The 20875-nt window shown below is 55.6% G+C and overlaps 1 protein-coding gene across 1 annotated transcript in view; it reads left to right on the top strand.

Moving 5' to 3' along the window:
- Positions 1 to 20875, top strand: part of Nacc1 (nucleus accumbens associated 1) — a 24631-nt gene extending 3756 nt beyond the window's left edge. Inside the window, 7 exon segments of the mRNA XM_004672465.2 lie at positions 81 to 180; positions 16119 to 16702; positions 16704 to 17019; positions 17108 to 17281; positions 17499 to 17604; positions 17709 to 17806; positions 18328 to 20875. Of these exon segments, the coding sequence (XP_004672522.1) occupies positions 16127 to 16702; positions 16704 to 17019; positions 17108 to 17281; positions 17499 to 17604; positions 17709 to 17806; positions 18328 to 18611 (1554 nt within the window). The 5' untranslated portion in view covers positions 81 to 180; positions 16119 to 16126 and the 3' untranslated portion in view covers positions 18612 to 20875.

Below are 20875 nucleotides of genomic sequence, written 5' to 3'. Positions count from 1 at the left end.
CGATTCTCCTACCTCTTCCGAGGGCTGGGATTAAAGGCGTGCACCACCTCTTTTTGTTTTTGTTTTTTTTTTTCTAACAGGAAGGTACAGCCCGAGAAGACTCATCCTGCAGTCGCACAACTAGGAGATGGCGGGGCCGGGATTCGAATTTGCACTAGCCATTCTGCACAAGTGAAGAAGGTACGCCTCCGCAGCCGCCGCGGGGAGAGGAGGGACCTGCAAGGAGCCGAGCGGCGCGCTCGGCACTCATCTAACCATACCTGAGGGCCGGGGGCGTGGCCTGCGGCAGGCAGCGCGTGGGCGTGGCCAGCCTCGTTACGTTCCCGCGCCGGGGCCGCCGTCGGCGGGGGTGTGTGAGGGGGGGGGAGGGGAGCGTCAGCGTACCCGATCTACTCTCTCGGCGCTCGACTGGGGCGGCCTGGCCCACAATGAATGGCCGCCGCGGCCACCGCTGCTGCTGCTGAAGCCCCGGGAGGCGTCGGAGGCGGGAGGCCGGAGAGCTCCGGGCTCGGGGGGGTTCGGGGGAGGGGGGTTCGCGCCCCGTGGGGGGGCCCTAGGCCCCAGCTGCAAGTGCGGAGCTCGCCGAGAGCCCCCTCCCCCAGGAACGCGGCCACGGCGCAGGTGAGCCGGCCCGCCCCGAGGCCTCAGTTCCGGCCTCGCTTCCCTTCCCTCCGGGGCGGCCCGAGGGAGGGCATCGGCGGTTCCGGCCGACGCTTGGGGGGTGGGGAGGAGAGCCGAGGAAGGCCTGGGCAGAGGAGGAGCCCTGGCTCGGACGAGTTGTTGGGGGGGAGGTGGTTGGAGGTGGAGGTGGGGGGGTTAAGGCCCGGCCTCCGCGAGCGGGCCCGCTGCGTGCAGCCCGAGGCCGGGAGGGGGTTGGGGGGGATCCCACCCCATCACCACCTACCACCGTGGGATCGGGCCTGGATCCCCCCCCTCCCGTTAACCAAGGAAGCGTAGGCCGAAACAGGTGCCGGGGAAGTTGGGGGGGGGGGCCGAAAAGTGAGATTGCTTCTGTCCCCCACCTCCTCCCGGGAGACCGGATCGGGGGGGAGGGGAGGGGAGGAGCCGGGCTCTGGGCAGGCCGAGTGGGGGAGGAGGGGGAGAGCTGCGAGTCCTGGCTGCCCGGGGGGAGGGGAGGGCACGGGGTTTGCAGGTACGCGGTGCCCGCCGTGGGGGGCGGGCGGTGGGATGGGAGGAGGAGGAGGAGGAGGTGGGTGGGTCAGGTTACAGAGGCCCCGGGGGGCGGTAAAGGAGAAGCTGTTTGGAAAGTGGTGCCCGGTGGGTGGGAGGTGGAGCTAAGTTCGGGTGGGGGCGGATGGGAGGGAGATCCCTGGGATGTTTGTGGTGGGGTCACCCGAGGTCAGGGCGCTGTTTTGGGGGGAGCTACCTCCGCGGCACCGGTGGGGTTGTTGATCAGGTAAGGCTGAATGTAAGATTGGAGCTTTGGAGAGAGCCAGAGGGAATCTGGGCCTTTGGGATAGGCTGATGGGGTGGGAGTGTGTGTGTGGGAATGTCAAGGCAGGTCAGGAAAAACTAGTGTGACCAGAAGGGATATGCCAAGATGTCCTGTGTCGTCCCCCCCCCCCCAGCAAGTTCTTCGCTTGGGTTTCAAAGAAGGAGGTTTCCTCTTCCCACACTTCATCCCCAAATCCGCCAACTGCTCAGAGGCGGGCCAGCCGGTGGGAGTTTGCGTGGGTAGCTTGGGACACCTACCTCCAGCTGCTTGTTCTCCATATGGGTGGCCCTTGCCCATCCCCGCCTCACATTCCCTCCCTGGAGGTGTCTCAGTGGACATGATCTGAGTCCTGTGTGTCTGTTCAGCCCTTTGGCTCCACAACCTAGGGGGGCATCAGCGTAGTAAAACAAAAAACCTACAACCACTGTCACAAGCCATGGCTTTCCAGACGAGCTGGCTCACAAAGCCTGCCATCTGTGAGCCCCTCCTCGAAGGTAAATGATCGTGGGAGCGAATGTATAAAGTTGCGTTAAAGACAGGACCCAGGACTTGCCTACCACGTCAGGTGTGTGCTTGGTTAGTCTGTGAGCCCATGGATTGCTCATCACCACCCGGTCCTCCTGAGCTTTCTCTGTGGTCCAGAACAGGAAGCTGGGGCTAGGGAGGAGCATGACTTGTCCCTGATCACATGACTAGACCTTGGCTGGTGCCTGGTCAAGTTGGTCCTCCGGGGGCACCAGTTGAGGAAGTCTCCCTGATTCTGGCTCCCTGGTGGCGACTGGCTTTGGGCCAAGCCTTTCCTAGTGCCCACCCTGGGGTTGGCTCAGTCCCTTTGCAGATAAGGATTGAGTTTCCCCGGAGTCCCAAGAGGCTGAAAACAGAGAGAGTTGCTTTAGCTGAGGCCTTGTCACGTTTCTCCCCCATTTTCTTTCTGGGCATCAAGGAGCTGTGATACGGATGTGGCCGTCTCTGCAAGTGGATTTTGCCTTGCTTGTCTAGGCTGTGATGTCCCCCGCTTTTGTTCCTCCTCAAAACTGCCCCCAGTTAATTGTTTCTGGGCTAAGTGTAAGGCTGTTATGAGTGTCCCGAAATTTTTATTTATTTGTTTTTGGACATAGGGTCTCATTTTTGTAGCCCAAACCTGGCCTGGAACTCATTGTGTTCTGGTTTCAAACCCACAATAACCCTCTTGTCTCATCCTCCCTAGTGCTAGTATTGCAAGCATGAGCTACCACACCCAGCCCGTCCTGGGGACTTGAGTTCCTGATCAGGCTCCTGAGGCTGGAGCCTCAAGCTGTTGGGTTGGTGAGTGGTGCCCTCCAGTCTCCCTAATGGTTCCCAGCATGTCCCACCAGCAGCCACCACCTGAGCCCTGTCCTTCCCGCCTGGGTGGCTTCTTGGTTCTGGGAGGGCTGCCTAGGAGCTGGACCAGCGATGCACTTGTAGGTTCTCAGCGCCCTCCTGAAGTCCCCTTTCTCCTGCTCCGCTGATCTCCTTCCTTAGTTCATTTGCTTTTATTCCCATCATCCTTTGCTGCTATAGCCTTGCAAAAAAGTTATTTCCTGGCTGCTGGGAAGCATACTCAAGGCTGGCTACTAAGGCATAGACAGAACTTCAGTTCCTGGGTGAAGGGCAGGATGGGTTCCAGTGAGGACAGCTGAACCTGGCATGACCTGGGGGGGGGGGGCTAGTGCTTTCACCTGAGCGGTGGCAGACTGCTCTAATGTGTCCGATTTTGAGTGTGAACCGAGGTAAACAGTGGAGGTAGTTCAGCATGGGCCCAAGGGGCCTGCTGGGGGGCAGAAAGGCAGCCCGTAGCGAGTGCTCCTTCCCCTTCTCTTTTGGGGAACCCATCCCGAAAGCTCTGGCTCTGTTTATGAAGATGGTATATAACAGGCCGCCAGACCCTGAAAGGACCGGGGCGGGCGGTGGGGGAGGCTTCCATTGGTGGTCAGGGAGGCTTCCTTCCGGGAGAGCCCATGATCTGAATAATAAGCTAGCTGGGAGGGTGTTGTTCTAGGCTGAGGACAACACATTCAAAGCTTTGATTGAGACAGTGCCAGACTCCTGCTGAGTGCATTTTGTCTTTGTGAGGGAAGGAGGGAGGGATGACCCTGGTGTGGGGGCTGGAGCTCCTTCCTGCTGTTTACCGGAAGGAAGGGCCCCCAGCACCACTGAGGAAGGTCAGACCCCTTGGCGGGGGTCCAGGGTCTTCTAATCCACGCCCCTGGCTGCAGGGACTCCCCTCAGGTTCCTGAGCTGCGCCTCCAGAAGGTCTGGGTTTGGGTTACAATCAGCCCAGATACACGGAGTCCTGAGTTCTCACCTCTGACCCTGGAGTTCATTACTAGACCCGTGACAGAAGGCGCTCAGGCAGACCACTGAAGCTGTGCTTGGAGTGATGTTTTGATCATTGTCCCCTGTGTCAGGTCCTCCACGCTGTGTACCGTTGAGCCGCTGTAAGCCTGTGACTGCTAGCTGGTCTTACCCGAGGTCACCCTCTCTTGAAACATGCGAAACTAAAGTTTCCGGTAGGCCAGTAACTGCTCTCCAGCCACACCTCCTTCCTTTTGTGATTCCTTAATTCATGATGGCTTCCATGAGGTGGCACTGGGCCTCGCTTCAGTTTGGGAGGGAGGACCAGGCAGGTCAGTAGGGGGCAGGGCATCTAGAGACCTGCAGGCCTTCTGTTAGCATGGAAATTTCTGCATGGAGTGGAGTGGGTAAGAGTGCCCAAAGCTAATGAACAGAATCCAGTCCTGTGGCCACTACCATGCCACTTTTTTTTCGGGGGGGGGGGGGGGGATCTCATTCTAGCCCAGGCTTACCTGGGCTTCACCCTGTAGCCTCAAACTCACAGTGATCCTCTTATATCTGCCTCCTGAGTGCTGAGATTAAAGGTGTGCGCCATGCCACTTTTACTTATATGAGAAAGAGGCGGGTAGATAGAGAATGGGTGCGCCTGGGCCTTCAGCCCCTTGTGCATCTGGCTTACACGGGTCCTGGGGAATTGAACCTGGGTCATTTAGCTTTTCAGGCTAGTGTCTTAACCGCTAAGCCATCCCTCTAGCCCCCCCATGCCACTTTTGTCTCTGGGCAGAGGTGCTTAACCCATTTTCTTAGTGGATAAGTGGTCACTAGCCTCATGCCAGACCTGCAGTGGCTCTCAACCAGGGTCCATCCTGACTCCTGAGGACACTTGGAAAAGTCTGGAGATATTTTTGGTTGTCACAGTTAGGGGTGGGAATGCTAGTGGCCTCTAGTGGGCCCGAAGACCAGGGGTACACTTCATGGGACTTTGTCTAGGGCCCTCACCACCACCACAAACGCCTGCTGTGTATTTGTCAGACTGTGGGAGGTAAAGACACTGGGAAGCTCCAGGGGAGTGTTGTTGGATGGACAGACGTGACAGCAGCAGAGTCCCAAGATGTCCCCCTACTCGGGGCGTTTTCCACTAATGATAGCTGGTGTTGCAGGGTGCCTGCTAGGCTGAACACTGACCTGCCCTAAAATGCTCGGAGTAGTCCCCCTCCCCACCCCCAGTGCCAGCAGTCCATTTTACCGAGGCCAGCAGACCTGGAGGTGAACGGAGAAGCTTTCTCGGAGTCTAATGAATGAGTACAGGTGGCCCTGTGAGCACGGCTTTACACCTGCATGTTCAGCAAGCCTCGAGTTGAAAAGCACTGGGGGAGAAAAGTGCATCTGTATTGAGCATGTGTGGCTTGTTTGCTCCTTTTCCCTGTGCTGGGGACGGAATCCAGGGCCTTGCTAGGGTACTAGGCAGGCGCGCTCTCTGACTCACCTCTTATCTCCCCTGTGCGGGCTTTTGTTATCCCTGCAGCACAGGATAACTGCCTGCTTCTCTCTCTGACAGGGTCCCGCCCTAGCCAAGGCTGGTCTTGAACTCATGATCCTCCTGCCTCAGCTTCCCGAGTGCTGAGATTAAAGGAAGGCATGTGCCACCATGCCCAACTCTTATTTTCTGTCTTATCTTAATATTTTATTTATATAGGCACGTCTGTACGCTAAGGTCTCTGTAAACAAATATGCATACAGTTTATGTGGGTGGTTGGGGTTAGAACTCAAGACAGCAGGTTTTGCAAGAGCTTCCCATGTGCCCATTAAATACAAGGGCCTGGAGCATATGAATTTCAGGAGGTGGAGGGATAGGTCTGTGTCGCCCTGGATGGTCTTTTTGTTTGTTTGTTTGCTTTTGGTTTTTCAGGGTAGAGTTTCACTCTAGTTTAGGCTGACCTGGAATTCACTATAGAGTCTCAGGGTGGCCTCCAATGTGCACACACCCAGCTTTTTTTTTTTAACAGTCTCTATGTGGCCCAGACTCCTCTTCTTTTCATTTATTTATTTATTTTTTTCTCAATTTTTATTAACATTTTCCATGATTATAAAAAATATCTCATGGGAATACCCTCCCCCCCACACTTTCCCCTTTGAAATTCCATTCTCCATCATATCCCCTCCCCATCTCAGTCAGCCTCTCTCTTGTTTTGTTGTCATGATCTTTTCTTTCTGTTATGATGATCTTGTGTAGGTAGTGTCAGGCACTGTGAGGTCAGGGATATCCAGGCCATTTTGTGTCTGGAGGGAGCACGTTGTAAGGAGTCCTTTGGCTCTTACATTCTTACTGTCACCTCTTCTGCAATGGACCCTGAGCCTTGGAAGGTGTGATAGAGATATTGCAGTGCTGAGCACGCCTCTGTCACTTCTCAGCACCATGATGCCTTCTGAGTCATCCCAAGGTCACTGCCGTCTGAAAAGAGAAGGAGGTTCTTTACCAAAAGTGAGAGTAGCATTAATATAAGGGTATGAACATTAAGAAAAGTGCTTACTGGGCAGTTTGATGAGCACAGTATGTACATTTAGCCAGACAGCAGCAGATGTTACACCCCTAGGGCTCATGACTACCCCTGTTGTAGGTTTTCAGTATCAAGGATGTATTCCCTCCCATGGAGTGGGCCTCCAGTCCAATTAGAGAGCAGTCTGTGTCCCCCATAACAAACATGCCACTACTGCACCTTGCTGGCCAAATTTAAGGCTTGCAGCAGTGTCCACTGTTACCTTCAGTGATTTCTCTCCCATTGAACTGCATGCAGTGTGGCTTTTTCCAGCTTTCTGTCAGCTCAGCTCCAGCAGGATTTCTCATTGACTTTGCAGCCCAAGTATGTGGAGCCTTCAGCAATAGGTCTTACCATCTATTCCTGGTGGGAAACCAAGAGCCTCAACAGTGGCCTGTAATGTTTTGGGGGCATTGGTGACCTTCGTGGCCAACAACTCACTGGAAGGTATCCAATCCCTGGCACTGAAAATTTTCTAGTAACAATGGCTTCTTAGTGTTCCATTGTCCAAAAATGTAGGTTTCCATGTGACCTATTTATATCCTGTTAGATTTTGATTAGCCCCCTCCTTTCCTTTACTCAGTCTCTTCCCCTGTTCACTTAGGTGATCCCCCTGTCTTCCAAGTACTTGGAAGTACAGTTAGAGTTGTACCCTGTGCTGCTTTAGCCCAAATTCTCGTTCCCTGCATGGTCCCTGCATTTCAGCAAGCCTTGGCCCCTCCAGCCATCTTTGAGTTCTTTGCACCTCTGTCACCTCAGGGCCTTTGCACTTGCTTGTTCCCGCTGCCCTGCTGGGTGTGCAGGCCCTCAGAGTGGGCTGTGGCTTGGAAAGGTGGGCTTACAATCAGAATCAGGAGCAGTGCCCAGGGCAGGGCTCCATGGGGACTGGGAGAGCTGCTGTGGCGTTGTGGGCGAAGCCAGAGTTGCTAAAGTCACAGGCCAGATTGCCCCTTGGAGCAGTGGGAGGGGAGGCGAGAGAGGTTAGCAGTGCTGGAGAGCCTGATTGGGGGGGGGGCTCGAACCCGTGGAGACCTAGATAAGCACTCCCAAGAGCAGGGAGCCGGGAGGCCCTTAAGTCCTGTCTCTGGGTTTCTGAGCACCAGCGCTCCTCAGAAATGGGTCCGTCTCAGCTGTCTTTGACTTCGCCTGGTTCTCACCGAAGCCAGAGGGAGCCGTGTGGTCTGGGCCTCCATTCTCACCACCTTGAGCTCACTCTCGTGTGAGGTGGCAGGAAGGCTTGTGTCTTTAGGAACTAACATGGGAGGAAGCGAGGTCACCTTCTCTGAGCTGTCACTAGGTGCTGTGTGAGTGGGAGCTGCAATTGATTCTATTCCTGCCACAGATTTAATAACAGCCTTTCAGGGGAGAAAAGATGAATCAAATGTGCTGGCCGGGCGTGGTGACTCATGCCTTTAATCCAACACTTGGGAGGCAGAGGGAGGAGGATCAACCATGAGTTCGAGGCCACCCTGAGACTACATAGTGAATTCCAGGTCAGCCTGGGCTAGAGTGAAACCCTACCTCAAAAAAAAAAAATAAAATAAAATAAAATGTGTTCCTAATACCGGGAAGTACCGCATGCCTTTAATCTCAGCACTGGGAAGGCAGAGGGAGGAGGATCGCAGTGAGTTCAAGGCCACCTTGAGACTACCTAGTGAATTCCAGGTCACCATAGGCTAGAGTAAGATCCTACCTCAAACACAAGTAATGTGCATGATCTTAGGCCAGTCCGGGGCGGGGGGAGTGGCATAAAGCTGCAGCAGAAAACAAAACAAGCCCACAGTGAGATCCATGCAGCTGCTTATCACTCACACCCCCGTAGTGTCTCATTCGATGGACTTTCCACAGTCCTACGGCTCAGAGGGCTGCCTCTCTGAGCGTTGAGATCAAAGGTGTGCGCCACCACACCCAGCTAGATGGCACTTCTGCAGAGGGCAGTGTGCATGGCTGGCTACAGGCGCCAGCCACTTGCGAAGTTGGATGAAAGGCGATGGGACTTTCTGGGGCCTTTGCTCTTCGTTGAATTTGGAGTTTGGTTTCTCTTAACTGATTTCCATGTTGTCTTAGTTGACTTGGCATCTGGGCAGCTATAACAAAATACCTTGCTGGGCATTTTATAGAAATACATACAGATAGCAGAAATGTATTTTTGTTTGCTTTATGTTTTCAAAATGTGCCTCACCCTGGGCTGGAGAGATGGCTTAACCGTTAAGGCGCTTGCCTGTGAAGCCTCAGGACCCTGGTTCAAGGCTCAGTTCCCCAGGATCCATGTTAGCCAGATGCACAAGGTGGCACACGCATCTGGAGTTCATTTGCAGTGGCTGAAGGCCCTGGATGCCCATTCTCTCTCTCTGTGCCTCTTTCTCTCTCTCTCGCTCGCTCTCAAATAAATATATAAATAAACGAACAAAAAAATTTTAAAAACAAAACAAAACTATGCCTCATTCTAGCCCAGGCTGGCCTCACAGGGATCCTTATACTTCTGCCTCTCTAGTGAAGGGTTTAAAGGTGTGCCCCCCCTCACCTGGCAGGAATTTTGTTTGTTTTTGGTTTTTGAGTGAGGTAAGGTCTTGCTCTGGCTCAGGCTGACCTTAGAATTCACTGTGTAGTCTGAGGGTGGCCTCAGTTCACAGTGATCCTCCTACCTCTGCGTCCTGAGTGCTGGGATGAAGTTCATTTTAATATTTTATTTTTATTTATTTATATGACAGATAGAAGGGGGTGAAGAGAGAGAGAATGGGCACACCAGGGCCTCCAGCCACCGCAAACAAAACTCAAGACGCGTGCACCACCTTGTGCATTTGGCCAACGTGGGTCCTGGGGAATCAAACCTGGGTCCTTTGGCTTTGCAGGCAAACACCTTAACCTCTAAGCCATACCTCCAGCCCAAAAATGTGTTTTTTTTTTTTTAATTGTCTTTCAGGTTTCATTTAATTGTGTATAGGCGTGCCAGGACCTCTTGCTGCTACAGCTGTGTGCCACTTCTGCATCCAGCTTTACGTGGGTGGCTTGGGAACTGAACGTGGGCCAGCGGGCTGTTCAAGCACTTGTCTTTAACTGCCCAGCCGTCTTCCCGGCCCCTGCTATTATTTGAACTCTTTTCCCCCCTCCTTTGTTTTTGCCACGCTGGAGTGGGAATCCAGACCCTTGTGCAAGCAGGCAAGTGCTTTGCCACTGGGCTATCTTGCTCGCGCCAGCAAACACATATTGCTCACCGCTCTGGTTGGGAAGTCCAGTGTCAAGGCAGCACACTGGAGTTTGGTGTCAGTGAGGGTTGTAGGGGGCACCTGTTAGAGGGGTCGACCCTTGGGCCTCTTTTTTTAAAGATAACAGTCTCCACCAGTGAGGGTGGAGCCTTCATGAACCCAAAGGCTCACCTGTTGTTTTTGTTTTGTTACTGTTTTTTGTTTTGTTTTTTTTGGCAGTCTCGTGTAGCCTGGGCTAGACTCAAACATTGATTCCCAAGTGTGACTAATTTCGGGCCACCCTAGGTGGGCAGTGGTCACCATCTGCCAGACCAAGTCAGTGCTTCAGGGCTCCATTCCTGTTTTTTTTTTTTTTGTTGTTGTTGTGTTTTTAAGTTTTTACTTACTAAGTTCCATACATGCTGGCATTGTACCATGACTATAGTCCCCACCCACCACCTTCCCGTTCCCCTTCCTGAATGCCCTCACTGAACCCTTTCTTCCCAACTAGTCCCCTCTGTTTAGATGTCGTCATTTTTCCTCCCGTTATCAGGTCTTGTGTAGACAGTGTCAGCCACTGCAAGGTCATGAAGACCAGGGCCACTTGGTGCGTGGAAGACAGCCTTGCAAAGCACCCCTCCCCTTCTTTGGCTCTTACATCCTTGCTGCCAACCTCTTCCAATATGGCCCCTGAGCCTTGAAGGTTGTGATAGAGATGTGTCACAGTGCCAGACACCCCGCTGTCACTTCTCAGCACTTTGGTGGGTTTTGATTCTCCCTCCCTTTGCTGGTTGTTACTTATTTATTGAGGGACAGGACGGACGTGCCAGGGCCTCTAGCCACTGCAAAAAACTGCGGGCTCATTCTCCTCCACCTTGTGCATCTATCTAGATGGCTTATGTGGGTACGAAGGAATCGAACTTGGGTCCTTAGGCTTTGCAGGCAGGCACTTTAACTGCTAAGCCATATCTCCAGCCCCTCCTGTTTTGTTTTTGTTTTTTTTTACTTATTTATTTAAGAGTGACAGACAGAGAGAGAGACAGACAGAATGAATAGGCGCGCCAGGGCTTCCAGCCACTGCAAACGAACTCCAGACACGTGCCCCCTTGTGCATCTGGCTAATGTGGGTTCTGGGAAATGGAGCCTTGAACCGTGGTCCTTAGGCTTCACAGGCAAGCACTTAACCACTAAGCCATCTCTCCAGCCCATCCCAACTGTTTTAGACATTAGGTTATATTGAAAGCGTTAGGACCGATTGTTCCACAGCCTTATTTTTTTCTTCCTAGAGATACAGAGGGAGTTGTCTCACTAAGTGACCCCACGCTGGTGGGTTTTGGTCTCTCGAGGTAGGGTCACTCGTCCAGACTCCCTGCAGTTCGCTGTGTGCTCTTAGCAGTCCTACCTCTGCCTCCCAAGTGCTAGGAGTCTAGTCTACACTGATCTTGGGCTCCTGGCTCAAGTGGTCCTTCCACCTCATTTGGGACCACAGGCATAGGCCGCCCTGTCAAGTCAGTCATAGGGGCAGGGGACACAGCAGTGGACCTCAGTGATGGGGTCTGCATGGACGGTGGGGTTATGCTAGTGGGGCAGGGAAGCCACCTAGGGCAGGCTTTAGGAGGAGCTGTGTCCATGTGGCCTGGCATGGTGGGAAGGGCTGTGATCATCTGTAGTGGAAAGGCCAAACCAGAGTCCAGGTTCCGCCCTCGATGGAGCGCTGCAGGGACCACGCGGTGCCACGAGCAATGATGGGAGGCACGGAGAGGTTGAGGGAAGAAGTTAGGCATAGCCGCACATCTCTCCCCGAGCCACGGAAGCTTCGACTCAGTGCAGTAAAGGCATCTGGCACCCGTTTGTGGGGTGTGGGGGGGGCTCCTCCCTGGAGGCACCCTTAGGGATGTCATCGGTGAATCCTTAGTAGGCTGAGCCTATGTTCGCTCTGCTGACACCACAGAATGCTGTAGACTAGTCTTAAGCAGATGTGTTTTCTTACAGGTCTCTGGTGGGCAGTTCAAGGCCGTGGTATAAGGGGTCTTCTTTTTTTTTTTAAGGTAGAGTCTCGCTCTAGCCCAGACTGAACTGGAATCCACTATGTAGTCTCAGGGTGGCCTTGAACTCATTTATGGCAATCCTACCTCTGCCTCCAGAGTGCTAGGATTAAAGGCGTGTGTCTCCATGCCCAGGCCAGGCCGGCCCGGCCTGCCTGCTTGCTTGCCTGCCTGCCTGCCTGCCTGCCTGCCTTCCTCCCTCCCTCCCTTCCTCCCTCCTTCCCTTCCTTCCTTCCTTCCTTCTTGAGATAAGGATCTCCCTGGCTGAACCTGAACTTGCGGTGATCCATCTGCCTCTGTCTCATGGGTGCCAGAACCACAGGTGTATCAGTATCACGTCTTCTGGGCAAGTCAGGTGCCTGGTGCTGTGAGTCTGTAACACTTCAGTCTCCCATCCTGTCTGAATGGCCGCATCCCTCACTGGACAGCCCAGGGAGCTCCAGAGGCGGGGACTTGGCAAATATTTGTTGGAGTGACTGTTGGGAGGTCATGGAAACTGCATGCCTTGCCGTGCCCGTAGGTTAAGTTGCAATGCCCAACCAGGACCAGCTGTGCTGGGAGATCCCCTTTCCCGCTGTGTGGGGCTAGGGGCTGCCCCTTGGCCTCCTGCCCTTCGCCTCCAGAAGAGGGTGCCTTGCCGACTTTGATTGTTAGTGGTGCTGGAGGCCAGATCGTTGAGCCTGCAGGAGAGCCCTTGTCTGTCTGTGGGATCTTCATAGTCAAGTAAGATGTAGTGTTCTTCAGGGGGGTGGAGGGTGCCATGGTGGGTGGTACTTGGATGGGGCAGAGACCAGCTGAGGGTCATCCACCATTTACTGGGGCCTCTGAAGGGTAGGGTGAGGAGGACTTGTGAATGTGGGGCCTTGGGTGGAGTGACGGAACCTCTGGTGAGGTTAGCGCTCTCGGCCCTGGAGCCCTGTCCCATTCAGCCAGTAACTGGTCCGCTTCCATAGGCTTGCTTCTCCCTCCCTCAAGAAACAGGACCTGCAGCTATGTCCGGGGTGCAGGGGTTCCCCCCCCCCGTAATCCGGTGCTCTTTGCAGCCTCGCCTGTTCTCTAGGATGAGAACTGGGTGGAAGAGCTTTCGAGTGTCCTGCTCCCCAGTAGCAGGGAGGGAGGGATCAGCCACTTGCCTGCCCTACCCCTGAATTGCTGTTAGAAGCTCAGAAGCTCTGGGTGCTGGACTCCCCAGTCCTGGGGTCAGGGTCTCCTGTGCCTCAGGGCCCACCTTACTAAGCCTTCCCTTTGTATCCTGTGTTGTGCAGGATCCTGGGTGAGGTTTGTCATGCAGAGAGGGAACTGAGGCAGCGGGAACAGTGCTCTCCGGGTCCTGAGACCCAGGATACAGCGGGGAGCAAGGCAAGTGCACGAGGCTCCAGCCTCCCTTGAGCAGTGGGAAGGAATTGGGAGTTCAGGATGAGAGCAGGGTTGCTGTGATCCCCGCCCGTACAGTGGGAAGGCCTGGCATCTGCCTTGGGGCCACCGAAGGGCAGTCCAGGTGGCCACACTCAGGACCCTTTACCATGTTCACCAAACTCTGTCATTTATGCCTAACTTGATAGTTTCTGCCTGCCGGGCTCTGCCTTGTTCCGTTTGTTAAGTCTATGGGCCGTGCTGGTCTCGAAGTCAATACTCAGGCTGCAGCCTCCCAAGTGCTGGGATGGCAGGTGAGGGCCAACGTGGCCAGCTAACGGCACTTTGGTTTAAGTAGCTGAGCATGCAATGGCGTCCTTGCACACGCTGCACATGGCACTCCCCAAGTGCTGCCCAGAAGACTGGCAGTGAGTGGTAGAGGCTTGCCAAGCATGAAGGAGGCCCGGGTTTTCATCCCCAAAGCTGGAAGTTCTGTTGTCCTGGCCCGAGAGCTGTGGGTAGCTCCATAGTTCTCACAGTTTATTCTCCCAAGATGAGACCTCCTGAGACCAAAGCAGTGTGCTCCTGTCCTGCTGGGTATGGTGGCTAATTTATAATCCCACCCCTCTGGAGACTGAAACAGAAATGGATGCAAGTTTGAAACCAGCCTGGGCTGCAGAGGGGAAAAGCCATAAGAAACACCTTTTTAGATGTTTGCACATCTATATATATAATGTATGCCCTCCATGGCAGTTCTTGTTTCCAGCAGCAGCGCATTCTCCCAGTTAAAGTGTAATAGTCTGTTATTTATTTTATGTTGCCCACGCTGACCTCTGCCTTTAGGCTCAGGAGGAACCCCCCTGCCTCATCTTCCAGAGTAGCCGGGACTGTGGGTTCACAGTCCTGGCTTTGTAACGGTCTTCCACACGTTCAGTTAGAAAGCGATCAGCATGGTTAGCCACAGGCACCTTTTCTTAATGTTAAGAAGAAACCCCATGTCCCTTTGCCCACTACAAACCTTGCTTCTTCCTCCAAGCCCCTGGCAACCACTTGCCTGCTTCCTGCCTGGTGGGTTTGCCTGTTGTGGACATTTCTTATAAATGGAGTGACGTACTTTCACATGGTTCCTTTGTCGGGCTTCATGCCATTCGTGGAACTTCTGGACATTTCTAGTCTCAGTAGATGAGTAGATGACTCAGCATTTCTTGCCTCTCATAATACTTACCTGCCTTATTTTGTGAAGCAGGGGATGGAACCTAGGACCCCACTCTCACACCAAGCATGTGTTCGAGCTAGCTATCCCAGACATTCCCCTGGTGGCTGTTCATGCCAGTGGGTGGTGGTGAGGGTGTGTTCACAGCGAGGTGACCTCGCCTGCCAGCATTCACATGCCAGGGCACTTCAGAAGGCCACCCATGTGTGTGGGACACATTCTAGGCATCCTGCTTTCGAGGTGCCTTTGCTGATCTAACAGTGTAGTCCTCTCTCCGTTTCTGTAGGTCCTGCATCCTCTGACTCAACTACAGATCAGAAATACTCTAGAATGTGAAACCATGCCCAGCTCTGCCCCCCAAAAAAATACTTATGTATGAGAGAGAATGGGCATGTCCGTGCCTTCAGCCACTGAAAATGAACTCCAATCATATGTGCCACCTTGTGCATCTGGCTCTATGTGGGTACTGGGGGATTGAACCCAGGTCCTTAGGCTTTGCAGACAAGTACTATCCATTGAACTATCTTTCCAGCCCACTTTTGGTTTTTTGAGGTAGGGTCATATAGCAGACAGATTCAGGTTCGCTGAGATAAACTTCCAGATCAGGCATAGTTATGGAGGAAGGGATTTTTGAAGCTTACAGATCCAGGGGAAGTTCCATAATGGCAGAAGAAGCTGGCCTGCCTTCATAAGTCCAAACAGAGAGAGAGAGAAGCACAAGCTTAAAGGTCAAAAGCCACACAGCACACTTCAGGAACTCCAGGTAGGCACACTTTGCATATCTTTTGATTGAAATCTGAAACCCACCACCACACCTTGAAATCACCCAGTGACATTGCCTCCAGCCAGGTAGCCTGCAGATGCAAACTACAAGCAAACAACTGAATATATTGGGGGCCATCTATTCTATTCAAACCACCACAGGTCTCACTCTAGCCCAGGCTAACCTATAATTCACTGTGTAGTCTCAGGGTGGCCTCAAACTCACGGTGATCCTCCTATAACCTCTGCCTCCTGAGTGCTGGGATTAAAGGCATGTGCCACCATGCCCGGCTTTCCAGCCCACTTTTAATATTTGTTTTGTTTTTCAAGTTAGGGTCTCAGTTGAGCCCAGGTTAACCTGGAATTAACTATGTAGTTACAGGGTGGCCTCAAACTTACAGCGATCCTCCTACCTCTGCCTCCCAAGTACTGGGATTAAAAAGGCCTGCGCCACCACACCCAGCAGAGAGAGAATGGGCCCACCAGGGCTTTTAGCCACTGCAAAAGAACTCCAAACACGTGTGCCACTTTGTGCATTTGGCTTTGAGTGGGTGCTGGGGAGACTGACTGGAGGCTTTAAGGTTTATAGGCACATGCAGTAACTGCTGAGCCATCTCTAGCTATTATATCCATTTAGTTTTTTTATTATATTTATTTATTTGAGAGACAGAGAATGGGTGTGTCAGGGCCTCCAGCCACTGCAAACAAACTCTAGGCGCTTGCACCCCCTTGTGCATCTGGCTTACATAGGTCCTGGGGAGTTGAACCTGGGTCCTTTGCTTTGCAGGCAAAGGCCTTAACTGCCAAGCCATCCCTCCAGCCCATTCTGTTCATTTCAAATAACCATGCCGACTATGTACAGACTTACTACCTTTGTCTCAGCAGCGCCTTTATGCTGAATCAAGTGTTGAAAGACTTGTGCAGGTGATTTAAAGTACATGGGGCCAGAAAGCAGTTAAAGGTCAGCCTCGGTCAGCTTAGATCAGTGGTGGACCCTGGGTTCCACCTCTAGGACCACCGAGAATGAGTACGCGGGAGCGTATGTGTGGTTTCTGTGTAGATCCTCTACCGCTGGTAGCCACAGGATGACTGTCAGAAGTACAGGCCTGTGCAGATAGAAGGGGGAGGAAGGTATGCTGTTCTTACAGGTGCCACAGAATAAGTGTGTCCTGGCTCTCGCTTCCTCCAGGAGGTCAGGTCTACGCGCAGGGCTTCCGCCCCTGACCTTCCCTGTCTCCTGTCCCCTCGCAGCGGCTACCATGGCGCAGACCCTGCAGATGGAGATCCCGAACTTCGGCAACAGCATCCTCGAGTGCCTCAACGAGCAGCGGCTGCAGGGCCTGTACTGTGACGTGTCGGTGGTGGTCAAGGGCCACGCCTTCAAGGCCCACCGCGCCGTGCTGGCTGCCAGCAGCTCCTACTTCCGGGACCTGTTCAACAGCAGCCGCAGCGCCGTGGTGGAGCTGCCGGCGGCCGTGCAGCCCCAGTCCTTCCAGCAGATCCTCACGTTCTGCTACACAGGCCGGCTGAGCATGAACATGGGCGACCAGTTCCTGCTCATCTACACGGCCGGCTTCCTGCAGATCCAGGAGATCATGGAGAAGGGCACCGAGTTCTTCCTCAAGGTCAGCTCCCCGAGCTGCGACTCGCAGGGCCTGCACGCCGAGGAGGCCCCGTCCTCGGAGCCCCAGAGCCCCGTAGCCCAGACGTCCGGCTGGCCCGCCTGCAGCACGCCGCTGCCCCTCGTGTCGCGGGTCAAGACAGAGCAGGAATTGGACTCGGTGCAGTGCACGCCCGTGGCCAAGAGGCTGTGGGACAGCAGCCAGAAGGAGGCCGGGGGGGGCCGGGGGCGGCAACGGCAGCCGCAAGATGGCCAAGTTCTCTGCTCCAGACCTGGCCCCCAACCGGACGCCAGTGGCCGTGGCCGCGGCGACGGTGGCAGTGGTGGCAGTTGGGGGCGGCGTGAGCGGGCCCAGCACGTCGGAGCGGACCAGCCCCGGCACCTCCAGCGCCTACACCAGCGACAGCCCTGGCTCCTACCACAACGAGGAGGACGAGGAGGAGGATGCGGGCGAGGACGGCTCGGACGAGCAGTACCGGCAGATCTGCAACATGTACACCATGTACAGCATGATGAATGTCGGCCAGACAGGTGAGTGCTGCCTCCCCACGCACGCCCCGGCCCTGCGGTCGGCTTGCCGGCTCGCGTGCGTGAGGCAGCAGCGTCCCTGTCCCTGCAGCCGAGAAGGTGGAGGCCCTCCCCGAGCAGGCGGCCCCGGAATCCCGCAGTCGAATCCGGGTGCGGCAGGACCTGGCGTCTCTTCCAGCCGAGCTCATCAACCAGATTGGCAACCGCTGCCACCTGAAGCTCTACGACGAGGGCGACCCCTCGGAAAAGCTGGAGCTGGTCACAGGTGTGCTGGCTGCCCTTCACCCCAGCCCCTCGCCCAGCATGGTACAGTGACTACACGCTGGCACCCCGCACCGGAGGGGGCTCACGGCTTCAGGGCTTGGCAGGCTGACCATGGAGTCTCCACCTCCCCGTGCACGGGGTGCCAGAGCACCTGTGGTACCCTCAGTGTGTGGGGGGGGCAGGCCATGCAGGGGACATCCTCTGGCTTCTCCTCGTAGGCACCAACGTGTACATCACAAGGGCACAGCTCATGAACTGCCACGTCAGCGCAGGCACGCGGCACAAGGTCCTGCTGCGTCGGCTCCTGGCCTCCTTTTTTGACCGGTAAGGCCTGCCCCAGAGCGCCCAGAGGGTGGGGAGCCCCGGGGTGCCGAGTGGTGCGCCTAATCGGAAACCCTGATTCCCCTGTGCCTCCGTCCCACCCACAGGAATACACTGGCCAATAGCTGTGGCACTGGCATCCGTTCTTCCACCAATGACCCCAGACGCAAACCACTGGACAGTCGCGTCTTGCACGCCGTCAAGTGTGAGTGTCCGGTCTTCAGGTGGGGGTGGGCCCTGCGCCAGGCCGTTGCCTCGATGGGCAGGAGGAGGTTAGGTGTGAAGAAGGGCTGGGATCAGCATTGCGAGGGCTGGGGCCGAGTGATCCCGAGTGATCGGAAGTTCAGCCAGGGCTACATGGCAAGACCACGTGGAGAAAACAGGGAAAAGATTCTTACTGGGAAGGGGCTGTGATTAGACTAGCTCAGGATTCCTCACATTTGGGAGACAGTGCCAAAGGGAGCCAGGTCCTCTGTGTGGCACAGGGGAGTCCCCAAGCCACCGTAGTCAGGGGAAGGTGGAAGTGGTCCACCGGGCAGTCAGGAGGCTGGGACCGCCGTTTGCTGAGGGAGGCCACGATTTGCACAGGGTGTCTCCCAGGTTTGTGGGTGGGAGCTTGGTCAGGCGGCCGTAGTTTGGTGTGGTCAGTCCATGGTGTCTCGCTGGGATCTAGGGAAGCTGGGGGGTTCCGGGGTCTGGGCCTGAACTGCCTACTTTGTCCCACAGACTACTGCCAGAACTTTGCCCCCAACTTCAAGGAGAGCGAAATGAATGCCATCGCGGCTGACATGTGCACCAACGCCCGCCGTGTGGTGCGCAAAAGCTGGCTGCCCAAGGCTAAGCCCCTTCACCTGACGGAGGGTGAGGCCTACAGTAGCCTCATCAGTGACACCAGTAGTTTCATCGGGGACACTGGCAAGATAGAGCCGGACATGATGGGTATGGAACACAGCTTCGAGACGGCCAGCCATGATGGTGAGGCTGGCCCCTCCACGGAGGTTCTCCAGTAACCACGGATGTCACACTCCCCTTCCTGTCACACCCCTGCCCACCACTTGGTCACAAGCTACTGTCTCTCCTGCCCTGGTCCCCCGGGGGCTGCTGCATGCTCCCGGCCCCTCTGTCTTCCCATTCCACACCTTCCCCAAAGTAAGCCAGGCTGGGTGGGGAGAGGACAGGTGCCTTCCTCAGCACACTCATGCAATGGGGAGCCATGGTTCCCCTAACTCTTGGTAGGCATTTCCCAGCACCAGCCTGCTGGGGGAGGGGCAGGCCTGCTCCCTGGGGAGGCCCCACCCTGGGCCGCCTGGGGGCAGTATTCCTCAGCCCCTGTCCTTGGGACTCCAGGGTTCTCAGGACCCCTCCCACCACCTCCCAGTGCTTCCACTTCTCCAAAAGCGCCTTCCTGTCCCTCTTGTCTGTCCCTGCGCCTTGGAGCTGGGGTAGGTGAGGCCAAGAGGGACTGGCCACTTTACAACTGAGGAAACAGGCCCAGAGAAGGCTCAGAAATTCCAAGGTGGCTGGCGGTGGTGGCCCCCGTCGTGTTCCTCCCAATCCCATGCCTCACCCTGCGCCCTGCCTCTGGGTCCCCTGGGGCCTGAGAGAGGCTGGCCCCAAATGAGCGGGACTCCTGCGGGCAGACAAGGGTCTCAGGACAGGTTTCCGGGCTTGCAGAGCGCGTGTGTGTGTGTGTGTGTGTGTGTGTGTACGCGTGCGTGTGTGTAAATGATCACTTTCAGAAACAGGATAGGAAGGCCAGGTCAGAACTGGGGAGCCGGCTGGAGGACTCCTGTCCTCCTCGCACCCCCTCCGCCCGCCCCTGGGCAGGGCTCCTAGCCCCCACCCCTGTACATACTTTTTAAAACGTTTTTTTAACGAATGAAATACTGAAGTATAAGATTTCTTTTATTTTTCAAACCAAGGGACTGTCTTGAGGTCCCCCTGGATCCCTGGGTGGGAGCTGTAGAAAGCAGGATGGGGCAGAATGAATGTGTGTGTGGGTGTGGAATGTGGGTGCATGTGTCTCCCCCAGGGCTCTACTGAGGGTGTCCCAGGTTGGCTGAGCCTGCTCTTCGGGAGGTGGGGCAGGGCAGGGCAGGGCAGGGCCCACATCCATGGTTAGAAGTGGTTTGTGGAATTTTCTCTCCACTCCTTTTTTTTCTAGCTCTCTCCCAGAGCAGGTGTTCTTGGGTTTTGAGTTGTGCGCGTGTTGGGGTTTTTGTTCATTGCTCCCCTTCCCCCATCGAGTGTCACTTCACCATCTTACGGTTTCTTTCTAGCCCTGACCTCCCTGCCTCCTCTCTTCTCCCCAACTCCTCGGCTTCCAGCAGCCGCTTCTGAGGCAGGTTGTAGGATTGGAGGTGTGCTGTCCCTTTGATCTGGAGACCTGCCCCCCCCCCAGCCCAGCAGCACCCTCTAACCTGCTGGGGTCCCTCCCGACGTCTGCATAGTCTGAGGACAGGGGGTTGGTCTGGCCTGCCTCCAGAGCCTTAGTCCTGGGTGGGGGGTCGGCAGCCCTCGCTAAAGCACAAGCACCTTAGCCGCAGCCCTCCCTCTGCCCCCTCCCTCGGCCCGGCCCTGGTCTCACACCCCGCCCCAGCGCTGATCCCAAAGCACAAGATCCTGGCGGCTTGGCGAGCAGCTGAGCCCGGGGAGGCGGAGGGGGGTGGCCAGGGCTCCAGCCGGGCTCCGAGGGGTCAGGGCCCTGGGGCTGAGGTCTTTTCCAGAGGCTCCCTCCTGGCCCCTGCAGGGCGGGCTGGGCAGAACCCATTTATTTGCTCCAAGAACCCCAGGAGGGGCTCCTGGCCCCCGGGACTGGGGGTGGGGGACGGGCTGAGCTGGGGGTGCAGGGGAGGAAACTCCTCACTAGGAGAGCCAAAGACAGGGTTGTGCCTTACCCCGGAGCCACCCCTGCTCCCCTCCCTGGCGGTCAGCGTCGTCCCGCTCCTCCTCCCTGCCCCACTGAGCCGCATGGTCCCCGCCCTGGGCAGCTAGAAGGGAATTTGCAGTAATCTATCTAGCAGAAAATGTGTAGGAGCAGACCCTCTGGCTGCCCTCCTACCCACCCATGCCTCTTCCACGGGACAGGCCACCCCACCCGCCCACGCCCACGCGAAGTGCCAACGCCCTCCCCGCCCTGGGCCGAGCCCCCACCTGCCCCGGCCCACCAGTGAGATTGCACATTGACTACTGTAAGGAGAGGAGTGGCGTTGGGAAATGTGAACCCGGTCTCAGTGCTGATGAGGAGAATAAACGAACCGCCTTTTTAACAGTC

The sequence above is a fragment of the Jaculus jaculus genome, chromosome 21, assembly GCF_020740685.1.
Source record: "Jaculus jaculus isolate mJacJac1 chromosome 21, mJacJac1.mat.Y.cur, whole genome shotgun sequence".
NCBI classification, from domain to species: domain Eukaryota; kingdom Metazoa; phylum Chordata; class Mammalia; order Rodentia; family Dipodidae; genus Jaculus; species Jaculus jaculus.
The sequence above is the reverse complement of the archived record's forward strand: the minus strand, read 5'-3'. Positions and strand labels throughout refer to the sequence as shown.